This window comes from Ranitomeya imitator, chromosome 1 (genome assembly GCF_032444005.1).
Source record: "Ranitomeya imitator isolate aRanImi1 chromosome 1, aRanImi1.pri, whole genome shotgun sequence".
NCBI classification, from domain to species: Eukaryota; Metazoa; Chordata; class Amphibia; order Anura; family Dendrobatidae; genus Ranitomeya; species Ranitomeya imitator.
Window position 1 is genome coordinate 449320742 of NC_091282.1, and position 15675 is coordinate 449336416.

Here is a 15675-nt window from a genome sequence, read left to right on the forward strand (position 1 = left end):
CTGTGTTACCCCTCCAATCTTGTTAACCCCTGTGCTGCCTATCTCCTATTCTATTCTATTCTCTATCTCTATTGTGCCCCCCTCTATTCTACCTCACTACTGTCCTATACTACCTAAAATTCTATTCTATCCCTAAGCCTATAGACAGTACATAACATCACAGTATACAAACTTTACATATCACATCAATAACATTAGGAAACCGCACATGACATTAATAATCAATGAGGTGCCGAATCTGTATGAACATTGACTAAGCGAGATGTGGCACCTAAGTGTCCCCGCTACCTCCTTACACTCATACCCTAAACCTGGAGATTTTGTTGCCAAGTGTGCAACACAGATATGGCACAAATCTCGCCTAAGTTTGTACTAGTGTTTCTTTAATATAAGTATTAGTAGGGAATGTGTTCTGGAAGGCATTCAGAAGGGATGGATGACTTTAGCTTTCACGCTCATTAAAACATATCAAAGGGTTTCCTTTGAGTGCAACCCGTGACCGTCACAAGATTCCAACTGAAAAGACTAAAGAGAGCAAAAGTAGTATCTGTGCCCAGAAATAAGGAACTTCACTAAGAGGTAAGTTCAATCCATTCTCTTGAAAATTAGATTTTCATGTATTTGGTTAATTATTATTTTACAGAAAAATTGAATCAAGGTCAAATCTATCTTTTTATTTTATCTAAAGTCATTGGAACCAAAGCAATCTCTGCATATCTTGGACAGTAACTTTGCATATCCCTAAAAATGTGCGGCTAAATTGATTTTGAAAAGTGATTATTTTGATTTGCCATAAAATCTGCATCTATTCAGTAATCATTCTTGATCAGTTACACTAAACTTCTGCCACAGGATTTCAGAATCAGAATTGTATTTCTAAGGTGCACGTCATAAATTGTGAAGCACACGTTTCACTTTGTGCACAACACATTGTACACGACATACACCTTTACGTCGATCTACAAGCTATGCCTAAGGACTGAAAGAACATGGTAGAAGGCAGGAAAGAACTTTTCAGTTTGAGGGAGTATTTAGATATTGTGGCGAAAGTGCTGTTAAAGCTAAATTTAAAACATTTGACAAACTGCACACGTTTTTGCTGCAGATTTTTACGGCTATGACACATTTATTTTACATATCTTACATGTAGAATCTTTTCCTGATGTGGTATTAACTGCACCTCAACTGCAACATCTGAATATACCGCACATTTTTGTTCCCTTCACCCAGAGCTATATCGCAGCATTTTCAGGGGGCTTGTAAAGAATTTTTCTTATCCTTGTTTTTATATTCTGACAGGCATTTTTTCCTGTCTTGGTGAAAAGCACTTGAGAAAAAGAAACAAAAATACTAAACCTAGTGCATGCTGTGTTTTGGGAAAATAATAACCTCTAAGGCCACGTTCACACATTCAGTATTTGGTCAGTTTTTTACCTCAGTATTTATAAGCCAAAACCAGGAGAGGAACAATCATAGGAAAAGTATAATAGAAACACGTCACCACTTCTGTATTTATCAATACTGAGGTAAAATAATGACCAAATACTGAAGGTGTGACCGTGGCCTAAGGCTGGGGTCAAATATAGGGTTTTTGCAGTTTTTTTTTTTTTTGCTGCTTTTTTTCTGCAGTCAAAACATGCCCTCTTGGCAGCAAAGACGCTGCTTCCAAAAACCAGGATTTGCTGCATTTTTGCATGTTTTTTGGTGCCCTTTTTGATTATAGGTGTCATTTGTCTACAGTACATGTTTAATAAAGTTAGTTTTAGGCTACGTTCCCACGATGAGCTTTTGTTGCGTTTTTGACACTATGGATTTTTGCTTAAAGTTCCAGTAAAGCGGATGGAATTTAAAGAAATCTCAGGCCTGCTGTGCTCCTCTGTGCTACGTTTCAAATCCACAGCATGTCAATCTCTCTTGCGTGTACGCTGAGTTTTCTGAGCAAATTTTCTCCATAGACTTGCATTAGGTGCGTAAAGTACACGTGTTTAAGTGCACCAACAAGAGACAAAATACGCAGCATCAAAAACGTGACAAAAATGTATGTTAAAAAAATGCATAAAAAAAGTAATTTAAATAATAGTTGCAGAAATTCTGCATCTTCAAAGACTCAACAAAAGCTCCTTATGGGAACATAGCCTACTTCTCCAAAAATGGAGCAAAAACACAAAAAAACAGCTTTTATTTTGCACAAAAAAGCTGAAAAAAACACATAGCCAAACAGCTGTGAGATTTCAGAAATCTCATGTACATGCTTGTTTGTTTGTTTTTTTCCTGACTGAATTTGAGACCTGGAGCATTTGTGAAATCTGCAGCATGTCACTTCTTTCAGCTTTCTAGCATAATTCCTTCACACATATAAAGCAATGAGAAAAAACGCTGCAAAAAACACCATGGTGAATATAACTAACTTTATTAAACATCTACAGTAGACAAAGCACATATGTAATCCGCACTCAAAAAGATGCTGCAAAAACCACAGCCGAAAATAATGAAAAATGGTCCAACCCTTCGAATTTAAAACAATGTAGAGGTATTTTTAAAAAATGCCAGACAAATGCACTGGTTGTAGTGAGTTCTATATTCCCCTATTGATTTACAACTTACAACATGTTTTTGTCAATTTGTAAAGAAAAGCTAAAAAAAAACTTAAAAAAAAGACACTTGAAAAAAAGTGCTGATTTTCTAAAAAGTAAGGCCGGCGTCACACTAGCGAGTTTTACGGACATATGAGCGCATAAAATACGTCCGTAAAACACGCATTACACACGGCCCAATTATTCTCTATGCCGCAGCTCCTATCTGCCGTATTTTACTGATCAGTATTATACGGTCTTCTACGGCCGTAGAAAATCACAGCATGCTGCGTTTGTCACTGTATTGCGCAAAAAAAATCGCCAATGAAAGTCTATGGAAGCCAGAATAATACGGATTACACACGGACCAGCAGTGTGACTTGCGAGAAATACGCAGCGGTGTTAGAGAGAAAAGCCGGAAATTCAGTGCGATGTACAGTAAAATCACACTGACAGCTTACAATAGAATAGGTGGAATAAATGTCTACACATAGAATAGGTATATATATATATATATATATATATATATATATGTGTGTGTCAGTGAGACACTTATATGTATATATATTAATATTTCATACAGCGCTAGATAGCTTAAAAGCCGGTAATTCAATTGCTTTTGCTATCTCCTTCCTAAACCCGACATGATATGAGACATGGTTTACATACAGTAAACCATGTCATATTCCCATTTTTTTTGCATATTCCACACTACTAATATTAGAAGTGTGTATGTGCAAAATTTGGGCGTTCTAGCTAGTAAATTAAAGGGTTAAATTGCGGAAAAAATTGGCGTGGGCTCCCGCACAATTTTCTCCGCCAGAGTAGTGACTGAGGGCAGATATTAATAGCCTGGAGAGGGTCCACGGTTATTGGCCCCCCCTGGCTAAAAACATCATTTCCTACTATTGGATTAATAATGGATAGGTGTCATAATTGACGCCTCTCCATTATTAATCTGGCTTAATGTCACCTTACAATAGCAAGGTGACATTAACCCTTCATTACCCCATATCCCACCGCTACACGGGAATGGGAAGAGAGAAGCCAAGTGCCAGAATAGGCGCATCTTCCAGATGTGCCTTTTCTGGGGTGGCTGGGGGCAGATGTTTTTAGCCGGGGGGGGGGGCAATAACCGTGGACCCTCTCCAGGCTATTAATATCTGCCCTCAGTCACTGGTTTTACTACTCAGGCGGAGAAAATTGTGCGGGAGCCCACGCCAATTTTTTCCGCCCTTTAACCCTTTATTTTACTAGCTAGAACGGCCAAATTTTGCATAGACACACTACTAACATTAGTAGTGTGGAATATGCAAAAAAAAAATGGTGATATGAGATGGTTTACTGTATGTAAACCATGTCTCATATCATGTCGGGTTTTGGAAGGAGATAGCAAAAGCCGGTAATTGAATTACTGGCTTTTAAGCTATCTCGCGCTGGATGAAATATTAATATATATATGTGTCTCACTAACATATATATATATATATATATAGACAATACATATGTTTTTATTATTTTTTGAGCACATGGATCCCTTGTATATCCGTATGTCGGTTTTGCAAGCCTGCGAGAAAATCTCGCAGTACGGATGCCATACGGATTACATACGGAGGATGCCATGCGCAAAATACGCTGACACACCCTGCCTACGGAGGAGATACGGACCACTATTTTGGGGACTTTTCTGCGTATTACGGCCGTAAATTACGGACCGTATTTTTATACGCTGAGTGTGACGCCGGCCTAAGTGTGCCAGAAGCCTATGTAAGGTTGGTCGTGTACAAAAGTACGGTAAGTGTGAGATTTATTCTTAGGCCCCTTTCACACATCAGGTTTTTGCCGTCAGGCACAATCCGGCAAATTTGGAAAAAAAAAATTTCTCATAGACTTGTATTAGTGCTGGATTGTGACGGATGGCCTCACGTTTCATCCGTTTTTTGCCGGATCCGTAGTAAATTAATTTTCCGGCAGCCGGAGAAAAAGGACACAGGAACGTTTTTTCTGTCCAGCGAAAAAATGCACAGCGATGGATCCGGTGAAAAATGGATGAAACGTGAGGTGAAATGCTGGAATCCGGCGACCGATTCCATTTTTTTAAAGAAATCATGCATTTTCCATTCAAGGGTCTCTCTCTCGGAAAAGGAAATCCAAACTCTATCACCGTGTTAAAAAAAAAAATCGGATCCAGCAAAAAAACGGATCCGTCGCATCAGTTTTTCACAATTTGCAACTGATCCATTTAAAAAAAAATTTGCCTGATGGTGAAAAACTGATGTGTGAAAGGGGCCTTAGGCTACTTTCACACTAGTGTTGGCTCATCGCAGTGCGTCGGGCCGAAGTACCGACACATACTGTGAAATAAAATCACAACGGGGGCAGCGGATGCAGTTTTTCAACACATCCGCTGCCCCATTGTGAGTTGCGGGGAGGAGGGGCGGAGCTTCGGCCACGCATGCGCAGTCAAAAATGGTGGACACGACGCACAAAAAAAGTTACATGGAACATTTTTTCGTGCCGACGGTCCGCCAAAACACAACGCATCCGTCGCGCGACGGATGCGACGTGTGGCAATCCGTCGCAATGCGTCGCTAATGAAAGTCTATGGAAAAAAAACACACCCTGCGGGCAACTTTGCAGGATGCGTTTTTTTCTGCAAAACGACGCATTGCGACGTGCGTCGTATGACGCTAGTATGAAAGTAGCCTTAATAATAAACACTGTGTTTTGCTGAAAGTGTTAATATTCGGCCAATTCTCTAATTGTACTAATTGGATACCTCAGATGCTGTCTAGGGGTATTTAAGTGTGTGCTCCCTGAAGAATCTCAGATGAGAGTCAAGGATCAAGTAATGGTTTTAAACAGTTCTGTTTTGCAGTTCAGTAGGAGCTGGTTCTGTGAACCTTGGAGAATGCCACGACCTGGCTCATCCCGTACATTGGGGGCATACAATGGCAGCGGAGGCCGGCCACACGTGGGGCTCAGTGCAGAAGAGTAAGTGTGCTCACATTAGATGGAAATGGCTAGGAACATGGTAGTACATGAACTGTGTTTTATAAAGGGACAGATGATGCTGTTCCTGTTCTCATACAGCACTCCTGGTATATAGCTAGAAAATGGAATGTCTCTGCTGGAAAGTGACTTTATGGGAGTAAAGTTCTATGCTGCAATTTATTCTAACTTCTGACAATAGAAAGCCCTAACCTCCTATAAAGTTCAGCCAAAAAAAGTCACAAGTTATGATGGAAATCTGTTCCATAATTACTAACACAACTGGGATTTTCAAGAAAGTGGTGGATCCTGACAGTGCCCTGTAAGGACTCGCCAGTCTGCAGTCACATAACTACAGGCTCATGATAAATCTGGACAACCGGTTTTAACTACCTTGTGACTTTCTGTTTTTGACACCATTTTGGGGTAGGTAATGTATTGATCACCTGTTATTGCAATGTAGCAGACAAAAAAAGTAATTCCGCACTATGTAGCATCAGAATCTCCTCTGAAAGCCAGCGATTGGCAGACATTCATAGGAGACTTATAATGGCAGGGTCTTCTGCACACCCCCATGACAACCAATGAGTGTGTCTTTTGACACGCTGGCACCTGGTGTGTTAAATGCTGCTGGCAGACTGACGTCACTTAACATGTCAGCAGCCATGGATGGCTCTCGGATCCACATGACCGCATGGCAACAAAACCGCCCCATATAACACAATACTGTCTGATTCCTAAATCATGAGACGTTCCGGAGAATATCAGACTTTACAGGTACTGTGTCCTCAGTGGTGCCCTATACACACCTTTAGTGTAGCCCATTGAAGGAACTGGACTCCTTGTTTCTCACTCTTGTATCGCAAGACCTCTATCATTCACTCTAAGGTTACGTTAACTCTGATCTCTTCAGTCTGTCCATGTGCACATTGGGATGACCATTGTCTGGCAATGTGCTAATGCACATAGGTAACTTATTGCACAAAACTATGGTATGTTATAAAAAGAATAGGTTCATGTGAGTGTAACTGGAGGGTATGCTCGTGTGGAGCTGATGAGATTTATAAAAAAAAAAAAAAAAAAATTCTCTATTTATTTTGGTTCTCCAATTTGTCCCTTGTGGATAGACCTTAACTGACACTAGAAGCACGTGACACACTGGTTTCCTATAAAGAGAAAGCATTCTATAAGTTCTAATACATTAATCAATTTATGATAAGTCCCAATGATTAGTTTTTGACAGTATTTTCAGTGCTGGATCCACAAGATGTGTGTTTTTTTTTTTTTTGTTTTTTTTTTGCCAAGGGCCAATTGGATATATACCATCCTTTGGGGGCCGTACAAACGCCGTCCACACACAAAGTACATCCTGACTCTGGCACTGGTTTCAGGATGTAATCTTTCATTGCATGCCCTTCAGTGTTTAGTAGTGAACACTGTGTGTATGTGCTAACAGAGCAAGAAGAAATTAATGAGCTTGTGGCAATCCAAATACACCTCCCTGCCCAAGAATGCGGTCACTGACAATCTGCTCAGGGGCCTGATAAGAGGTCTTCAATGGCCCTGGGGCCTGAGGTTCCCCACCCCTGGTTTATAGAATAGCTATTGTAAGTTTAATAACACCAGACAGGAAATGGTGCAAGGAAACCAGCCTCTTAAAATCTAAATGTCTGTAAGATAGACATTTCCAGTGATTCTGTAACTATTTCAATGTATAAATTTTTTTTAAAAAATTTGGAAAATACAATTTTGTGTGCGCCACTAATGTGTATCCACCACATTCGAATGTTTAGGGCTTAACCATATATCAAGAAAACAGAACCAAAATGGATCGTTTTATTCATGAGCTGCAGACTGGGTTTAATGTATGAGCTATAAAATGTAAGGAAAACGCAACCATATTGGTGTCCCAGAACTTCATGGACTAGTTTGAAAAATTCTGGATGTGTAAGTTAGAACTTGTATGGCCACCAGCTGGGTATATTTGTACTTCTGTGGGACGGAGTACTTTACAAAACACTGAACCCAATTGGTCCCTAATGCTAGATTTATAAACGGTACCTTTTGACATGTTCTTGCCATTATATCTCCTAGGACTACTGGAATTGCAATTCTTGCTATTATAGCTGCCCTTGTCTTGATCATTGGATGCTGGTATTTCAAAAGGAGAAATGGCTACAAAATACTCAAGGTAAGAATTGTGTTGTGGCCTAAGTTATGAATATAATATCTTTTAAATGTGTATTTTTCTCTAGTAGCCTTCCACGACAGCCACCAGGAGGTTGTCTCCATTCCCTAATGGGGGACAGGAAGCACAAGAGGTTAAAAACCCCTCCCACCTCCCATTAACCAGTGTCTTTCCTGTCCCCCATGGGGCATGGAGAGGTTCCTGGTGCGCTGCTGCGGCGGCTCTAAGCAGAGTACCTGTGTTAAATTTCTTGCCGGGCACTTAAGGTCGGGCCCCCCGCGGCTTCCTCCTGCGCTGTGCCTCCCGTCTCCTTGGGATTCTGGGACCGCATTCCCCCGGCCTCCTGCGTCCTCTTGCGGGGATAAAGCTGGTCGGGGTGCCCGCCGGAGGCCTCCCTGAGCTCTCCGGCGTTTCCCCCTCCTAGCGCGCGCTGTTCGGCGACCCGGAAGTCAGGTGACGCTCCACTTCCGGGTCGGCGCTCCTGTGCAGGAGCGATACAGGCCAGAGAAATGGATTACCGAACGGCGTGCAAGGCACGCTGCATCCTCGCACGCCTGCCTGGGACTCCGGAGGGGGAGGGGCGGCTAATTGCCACGCGCTGGTGCAGGCTTATTTTCTACATAAGCTGCGAAGACGTCTCAGGTAAGCTGCTGTAAGCATGGATGCGTCTTGCCCTGCAGCTGCAGAGCCCAGCGCTCCCAAGCCCTAGTAAGTACGGCAGAGGGGGTCCCATTTAAAGGCACATTTTTCAATATACCTTTTCTTACACGGCTTCCTCTCTCATTGCAGGGAGTCAAGCCTGGCCCTAAAAACATTACCAAGCGCAAATGTGCCACCTGTAATGTAAAAATGCCACCAGATTGGGAGAAAAAGTTATGCCAACCTTGCACGGATAAAATCGTCAGAGCAGAACACCCTTCTTTGATTGATGAAATTCGCTCCTTGGTTAGGCAGGAGGTTCAAACCTCTTTGGCCACACTCGCCCCACCTCCACCGCCACCACCATCCTCACCTGGTCCATCACTCCCTAAAAAGCGGAAAATCCAGGAGTACTGAGTCAGAGTCTGAGGGGTCTTATACGTCTTCCTCTGTCAAATGGGAAGATGCGGTACCACGTAAATCTGCGGAAATTAGGAAATGCCTTTTTTCCTCTGAATATATTGAGGAATTGGTATCTGCAGTGAGGAACACTATGGGGCTAAAAGAGGAATCAGTTCCTCAGTCTATACAAGATGAACTGTTTGGCATACATACTGAAAAACAACCCGGGTTCCCCGTCCATAAAAGCATAATTGATATGATTAATAATGAATGGGAATTGCCTGAGAAACGGCTAACAACGCCTCCAGATTTTAAGCATCGGTTCCCTCTTGAGGAGGACCTAATAAAATGGGACATTCCAAAAATTGATGTCCAGGTGGCTAGAGTGGCTAAAAAGACGGCTCTGCCGTTCGAGGATTCCTCCCAATTAAAAGACCCCTTGGATAGGAAGATTGAGAGCCTTCTCAAAAAATCCTGGGAAACGTCTACCTCAGCCCTCAGATACAATATAGCATCCACCTGCGTGGCCCGCTCTCTTTCGTTGGATACAAGAGTTAGAAAGCCACATCTCTCAGGGTACCCCAAGAGAGGAGGTACTGGACTCTTTGCCTATCTTACACAGGGCAACAGGTTTCCTTGCAGATGCCTCACTGGAATCTATCCGGGTGGCCGCCAGATCCTTGGTCCAGACAAATTCAGCCAGAAGAGCTCTCTGGTTAAAGATGTGGAGCGGAGACGTTACGTCAAAAATAAAACTGTGTTCTATTCCCTTTAAGGGTGACTACGTGTTTGGGCCCTCCTTAGATGACATCTTAGAGAAAGCCACAGACAGAAAGAAAACCCTTCCTGAGCAGAGACCTCCCAGGAAGCGTTTTTTTTCGACCCTCCCAGGGTAAAGGGAAAGGAAAAACCGGGAGGTGGCGTTATGCTAAGGGGAAGCCTAAAAACATCCTTATTCCCCAACAAACACAACAAGAAAAGCAATGACTCCGATCCGGTGGGGGGGAGGCTTTCGAACTTCGTTCACAGTTGGCAGAATATCTCCAACAGCCCCTGGGTGGTGAGTGTAATCCAACAGGGTCTACTGAGAGTTCGATGCGCCTCCTCCCAGGATCTTAAGAGTCACCTCCCCGTCATCTCGGGAGACTCAAAAGTTGATGATGGCTGGAATACAGGACTTGCTAGACTCAAGAGCTATATCCATAGTCCCGGTGAACGAGCAAGGGGAAGGACACTATTCCCGTATCTTCATGATAAAAAAGCCTTCCGGGCAATCTCGTATTATAATAAATATGAAAGCTCTCAACAAATACATAACCTACCGCAAGTTCAAGATGGAATCCGTAAAAACAGCCATCCCTCTAATAGCTCCTCATTCATATATGGCAACAATAGACCTCAAGGATGCCTATTTCCATATTCCAATACATCCTCGGCACAGGAAATACCTGAGATTTGCGGTCCAATTCAACCAAAAAATCTTACATTTCCAGTACAATGTTCTCCCCTTCGGGATCTCCTCAGCCCCAAGGGTGTTTTCCAGAGTCATGGCGGAAGCAGTTGCCCATATCAGGAGCCAAGACATCGCTATAGTACCATACTTGGACGACCTGTTAATAATTGGTCCTTCCGCCGAAGTTCTCAATCAGAGAATTTCCAAAACTCTGAACATCTTACAGCTTTTGGGTTGGATTCCAAATCTAAAAAAGTCTCAGCTATCACCATCAAAGGTGAGGAAATTCCTCGGAGTCCTCTTGGATTCAGAAGGTCAAAAATCCTTCCTACCAGAGGAACATCGGATGAATCTAATTTCCAAGGTCTCACACTTCAGGAAACAACGTTCTCCGACCTTACGGGTTGCGATGTCTCTTCTGGGTTCGATGACGGCCTGTATACAATCAGTCCAGTGGGCTCAGAGCCACTCCAGAGTTTTGCAGGCGCACATCTTAGGGAACTGGAACGGGAATCCAAATTCCCTAAACAGAAGAGTTTACACTCCAGGGAAGGTAAAAGCCTCGTTAACCTGGTGGACGATCCAATCAAACCTACTGAAGGGGGTCGACTGGGTGCAAGATCCGCTAATTACAGTAACAACGGACGCCAGTCAAAAAGGTTGGGGAGCAGTGGTCTCGCAAATTCCATTCCAGGGTCTCTGGAATCAGAAGGAAAGCTCCGGTTCCTCCAACTCCAGAGAACTGTTGGCAGTGGAGAGGGCGCTTCTGGCAGCCAGCAGTCTCGTTATAGGTCAACATGTCAGAGTGTACTCGGACAATATGACGACTGTTGCGCATCTAAAACACCAGGGGAGTCCAAAGTTCAACCAACTGAAAGCAATTTCAAACAGAATATTTTGCTGGGCAGAGAAACATCTCCTCTCACTTTCAGCGATACACCTCAAGGGGTCGGTGAACGTTCAGGCAGATCGCCTAAGTCGTCACGTCTTACATCCAGGAGAGTGGAGCCTGAAGGCGGACGTTTTCAAAATGTTGACAGACAGGTGGGGTCTTCCCGATATAGACCTTCTAGCGTCCAGCCAGAATGCACAAGTCGAGAACTACTTCTCCCTAAACCCCAAGGACAGGTCTCAAGGAGTAGACGCCTTTGCTCATACTTGGAGGTTCCATCTAGCATACGGGTTCCCTCCAATACCGTTACTTGCGAAGACCCTCCGGAAGATCCGGGACGATCAGGTCCAGACTATCTTAGTAGCTCCAGCATGGCCGAAGAGGAGCTGGTACCACCTCATCGAAGAACTGAAGGTGGACGGTCCAGTCTTTCTTCAAGTATCAGAAGATCTCCTCTGCCAGGGCCCCTTTTATCATCCAGAACCACAGAAGTTCAAACTGGCAGCCTGGCTATTGAAGCCCAGGTACTAAGAGCTAGGGGCCTTTCAGAGTCGGTAATATCTACTCTACAGAAATCTAGAAAACCTATTACCAATGCCATATATGGCAAAATCTGGAATAGATTCTCCTCGTGGTGTCATCCTCATAAACCTGACCCTTTTCATCCTAATATTTCACAAATATTAGATTTTTTACAAAAAGGATTAGAGTTGGGGCTGAAGCCAAGTACCTTGAAAGTTCAAGTGTCAGCCTTAAGTTCCGTCTTTGATCGGGACCTTGCGGGTCATCGTTGGATAAAGAGGTTTATGGTCGCAGCATCAAGACATTGTCCAAGAAGACAAATTTTCGTGCCATCGTGGGACTTAAACATAGTCCTAAAAGGTCTTACGGCTCCTCCATTTGAGCCATTATCATCTTGTTCCTCGCAACTTCTGTCCTACAAGACGGCCTTCTTGGTTGCAATTTCTACCGCAAGAAGAGTAGGGGAAATACAAGCCCTTTCAATAAGAGAACCTTATCTTACCATAAGAGATGATTCCATTGTGTTCCGTCCAGATCCTTGTTTCCTACCGAAAGTAGTGTCAGAATTTCATCGATCACAGGATATAGTCCTCCCATCGTTCTGTCACAATCCTTCAAATCCGGAAGAACACAGATTCCATACTTTGGATGTACGACGTATAGTGTTATATTACTTAGAACATACTAAATCATTTAGAATTGACAAAAATCTCTTCGTTCATCTTTCTGGCAGAAACAAAGGCAAGAAGGTAGCGAAGAGTACCATTGCCAACTGGATAAAAAATGCCATTTCTGAAGCATACTCAACTCAGAATATTGCTGTTCCTGCGGGCCTAAAAGCCCATTCCACCAGATCTACTTCTGTCTCTTGGGCTGAAAGGGCTGGCGCTTCATCGGAGCAGATTTGCAGGGCAGCAACATGGTCTTCCCTACACACTTTTACTAAGCATTATAGATTGGACTTCTGGTCCAATCGGGATCTTGCTTTTGGCCGAAAGGTTCTTCAAGCTGTGGTCCCTCCCTAAATACAGAATTGGTTGGCATTCCTCCTGGTGGCTGTCGTGGAAGGCTACTAGAGAAAATAGAATTATTCTTACCGTTAATTCGGTTTCTAGGAGCCTTCCACGACAGCATTAATTCCCTCCCGATGTTCTTGGATATTTTTCTGAGAACCTAAAGGTAACCGGTGCTATGGGTTCTGTTGTAAGTCACTGGTTAATGGGAGGTGGGAGGGGTTTTTAACCTCTTGTGCTTCCTGTCCCCCATTAGGGAATGGAGACAACCTCCTGGTGGCTGTCGTGGAAAGCTCCTAGAAACCGAATTAACGGTAAGAATAATTCTATATTTTTTTTTTTTTTTTTTTTTTTTTGGGGGGGGGGGGACAAGCTAGGAACTGCCTAACAACAAAGTACAAATGAGACAAATGGAGTTAGTGAGTCTAAGAAGTTCTCTAATCTTCTTGTGATGGCCAATTTTACACATTGGTAATGGCCCAAATCCAGAAAGTCTGTTATACCTTGCTAGTCCTAATTTTGTCTTTGGCGTATGATTAAGACCTGGAACTGGTGCTCCATTATGGCTTTCTGGAAGTAAGCAAAGACCCCGATGAGGTGGAGAAGCATTTCCTAATAGGGGAGGTGGTGTAGATTGGCAACCAGAATTAATGCCCATTGTATAGGAAGAGGGTAACCAGTAGCATAGCTACCTGGGGGAGCAGAGGGTGCAGCTGCCCCATACTGAAGGACAGTTTCCTTTTGCCTTTTGATCTAGAGGTAGCGAACCACCTGTGCAATACTAAGGAAATCCTGAAAACATGACCTGTTGGTGACTCTTGAGGACCAGAGTTGGGGAACACTGCCTTAGGGTATTGTGGAGTGCTCTTTCTCCACTAGTCTCAGAAAATGAATGAGGCAGAGCATGTGCACCTCTTCGTTCAGGACTGAGGTGTGTAGGGTCCCAGAGGCTAGACCTCCTTCGGTTAGCAAATTAACCCTCATCTTATAGTTGAATATCTTTCCTCTGCAAGATGTACACTTTGAGAAAATCAAGTACAACTATGTGTCGGTGTTCTTTCTAAAGGCTAGTTTCACATTTGCGTTTAAAAACGCAAACGCAGGTGGTGGAAAAAAAGCATGTAAATGCTGTGTTTTTTAAGACGCATGTGTTTTCGCATGCGGTAAAAAAAAAAACACTGCGCTTTTACGCGTTTACATGTGTTTTCCCTGCATTTGCGTCTCTGGTACGCATGATGAGAGTTTTTTTTTTTTTAATTTTGCAATAAAAAGCGTCTTTAGTGTGTGACAGCTGCCAATCATAAAAAATCAACTAGAAAACCCACTATAAATAGAAATGGTTAGGGTTTGGATCATTGGGATTTGGATCCCTTTATCACCTTGATGGTGGGGGGTGGCTTATCAGTGTGTAGACTTGTTTTTCTCTATGGAAACGCATGCGTTAAAAAATGCAACCAAATGCACGTGCTTAAAAACGCATGCATTTACATAGACGGCAATAAGTTTTTTTTGCAGCAAAAAAACGCCTCTAGAAATTACTGCATGTTGCATTTCCGCAACAAAACACAAGCATAGAAACGACGCATGCGTCATCAAACGCGTACAAAAAAAGCATGCGTTTTTAATGTTAAATATAGGAAAAAAAAGCATGCATTTTTTGCGCTAAAACGCAGCGGAAAAAAACTCAAATGTGAAACCAGCCTAAACCTGTATGTTATATATAATATTTATTTTTTTTTAAATTAGACCCACCACTTCAGTCCAGCTGCAATCAGATCTATGATGGGTGCATCCCGAGACACTGGAGAATGTAAAGTGCCTTTACAGGATTACAACACTCTGAACAATGTGGTAATTCTTTAGCTTCTATAAAAAAAAAAATTTTCTCCCAATCTCAACACTTGAATTCTCACTCTCCAGTGCGTCATATGATAAAATGAATGGTGTCATTCAAAAGTACAACTTGCACTGCAAAAAACAAGCTGTACAATAGCTATGTGGAGGGGAAAAATAAGTTATGGCTCTGGAGGGTGGGGAAGAAATGAGTGCAAAAAGAAAAACTTAAAGGTCATGAAGAGGGTTAAATCATCAAGACAACCTGATTCATCAATACTGACCTTTTTCAGTAGCTGGACAAATGGCATACATCTGTGTGCGCCTTGCCACAAGTTGTACTCTAAATCCTTGCTATAGTAAAATTTGGCATAGTTAACACCGCTACTCATCATGAATACAACTAGTGCCGGTCACCCAAGTTCCATTTGCTTTGCTGGTGTAGGCAGACTTTTTTTTTTTTTTTTTTTTTGCCCAGTTCTTGTGTAACTAGAGACTGCAATATTCTCCTTTAAATCTTTGTACACCCAAATACTGGCCTAAAATTTGTCTAGGGCTTAAAATGCTTTCACCTTGAGTAGCTGTTTCTGTCCAACCACTGACTCTCTTGAGCATAGTTAAACCTAATTTTTTTTTTTTTAAATGGTAGGTACCTGGAGCACCCCCTGCATATGAGAAGATTGCTGGAGAGACTCGACCACCACCTTACACTCCATGAATTGAGCACAGGCAAAAATTCTCATCTGATCTGTGGCCACCTTAAGTCATATGTATCTCTAAAATGTGTATATACAATAATGTTAAAATGTAAGACACTAGATAATAGAACTCTAGCCCTGGGTGTATTGGTGAAAGGTACAATTTGGTGTAAGAACTTATTTTTCTGGCAAATAAATAACTACATATAGTGGAGAAACAGTCAAGAGTTTTTGCTGTCAATCATTGTATAAGCTGTGGTGTAGGTCCACAAGTAATGAGCCTTGATTGAGTTGGGAGACCAAAGGTTTCATAATGACTAGTGGTGGTCAAGCACAGAAATGCTTGGTACTCAAATCTAGCAAGTTTGACACTTGGATGAGCTGGGCTCTAGTAACAACTATAATGGAAGTCAATGGGGAAACGTAAGCATTTTTAATAACAAAACTACCAGTAAATGTAACTTAAACACT

At 42.5% G+C, this 15675-nt stretch overlaps 1 protein-coding gene across 3 annotated transcripts; it reads left to right on the plus strand.

Moving 5' to 3' along the window:
• The first annotated feature begins 424 nt into the window (after positions 1 to 424).
• Positions 425 to 15429, plus strand: MLANA (melan-A). Of its 3 annotated transcripts, XM_069764415.1 has the most exons (6): positions 425 to 579; positions 5452 to 5567; positions 7659 to 7755; positions 12930 to 12987; positions 14420 to 14524; positions 15156 to 15429. In XM_069764415.1, the coding sequence occupies exons 2-5, from the start codon at positions 5485 to 5487 to the stop codon at positions 14485 to 14487; spliced, it is 306 nt and encodes a 101-aa protein (XP_069620516.1). In that variant the 5' UTR covers positions 425 to 579; positions 5452 to 5484; the 3' UTR covers positions 14488 to 14524; positions 15156 to 15429. The 3 variants fall into 3 exon arrangements, with proteins under 3 accessions (XP_069620516.1, XP_069620500.1, XP_069620507.1); XM_069764399.1 differs by lacking the exon at positions 12930 to 12987 and having other exon boundaries at positions 429 to 579; XM_069764406.1 differs by lacking the exon at positions 12930 to 12987 and having other exon boundaries at positions 453 to 579; positions 5439 to 5567.
• The last annotated feature ends 246 nt before the right edge of the window (positions 15430 to 15675 follow it).

What these genes read in the sequence shown, in the direction of transcription:
- MLANA (XM_069764399.1), top strand. Translation starts at nt 5,485, where the DNA reads ATGCCACGACCTGGCTCATCCCGTACATTGGGGGCATACAATGGCAGC. An exon ending in GTGGGGCTCAGTGCAGAAGA is followed by an intron (nt 5,568 to 7,658) that starts GTAAGTGTGCTC and finishes TATATCTCCTAG; the next exon opens with GACTACTGGAATTGCAATTC. An exon ending in ATGGCTACAAAATACTCAAG is followed by an intron (nt 7,756 to 14,419) that starts GTAAGAATTGTG and finishes TTTTTAAATTAG; the next exon opens with ACCCACCACTTCAGTCCAGC.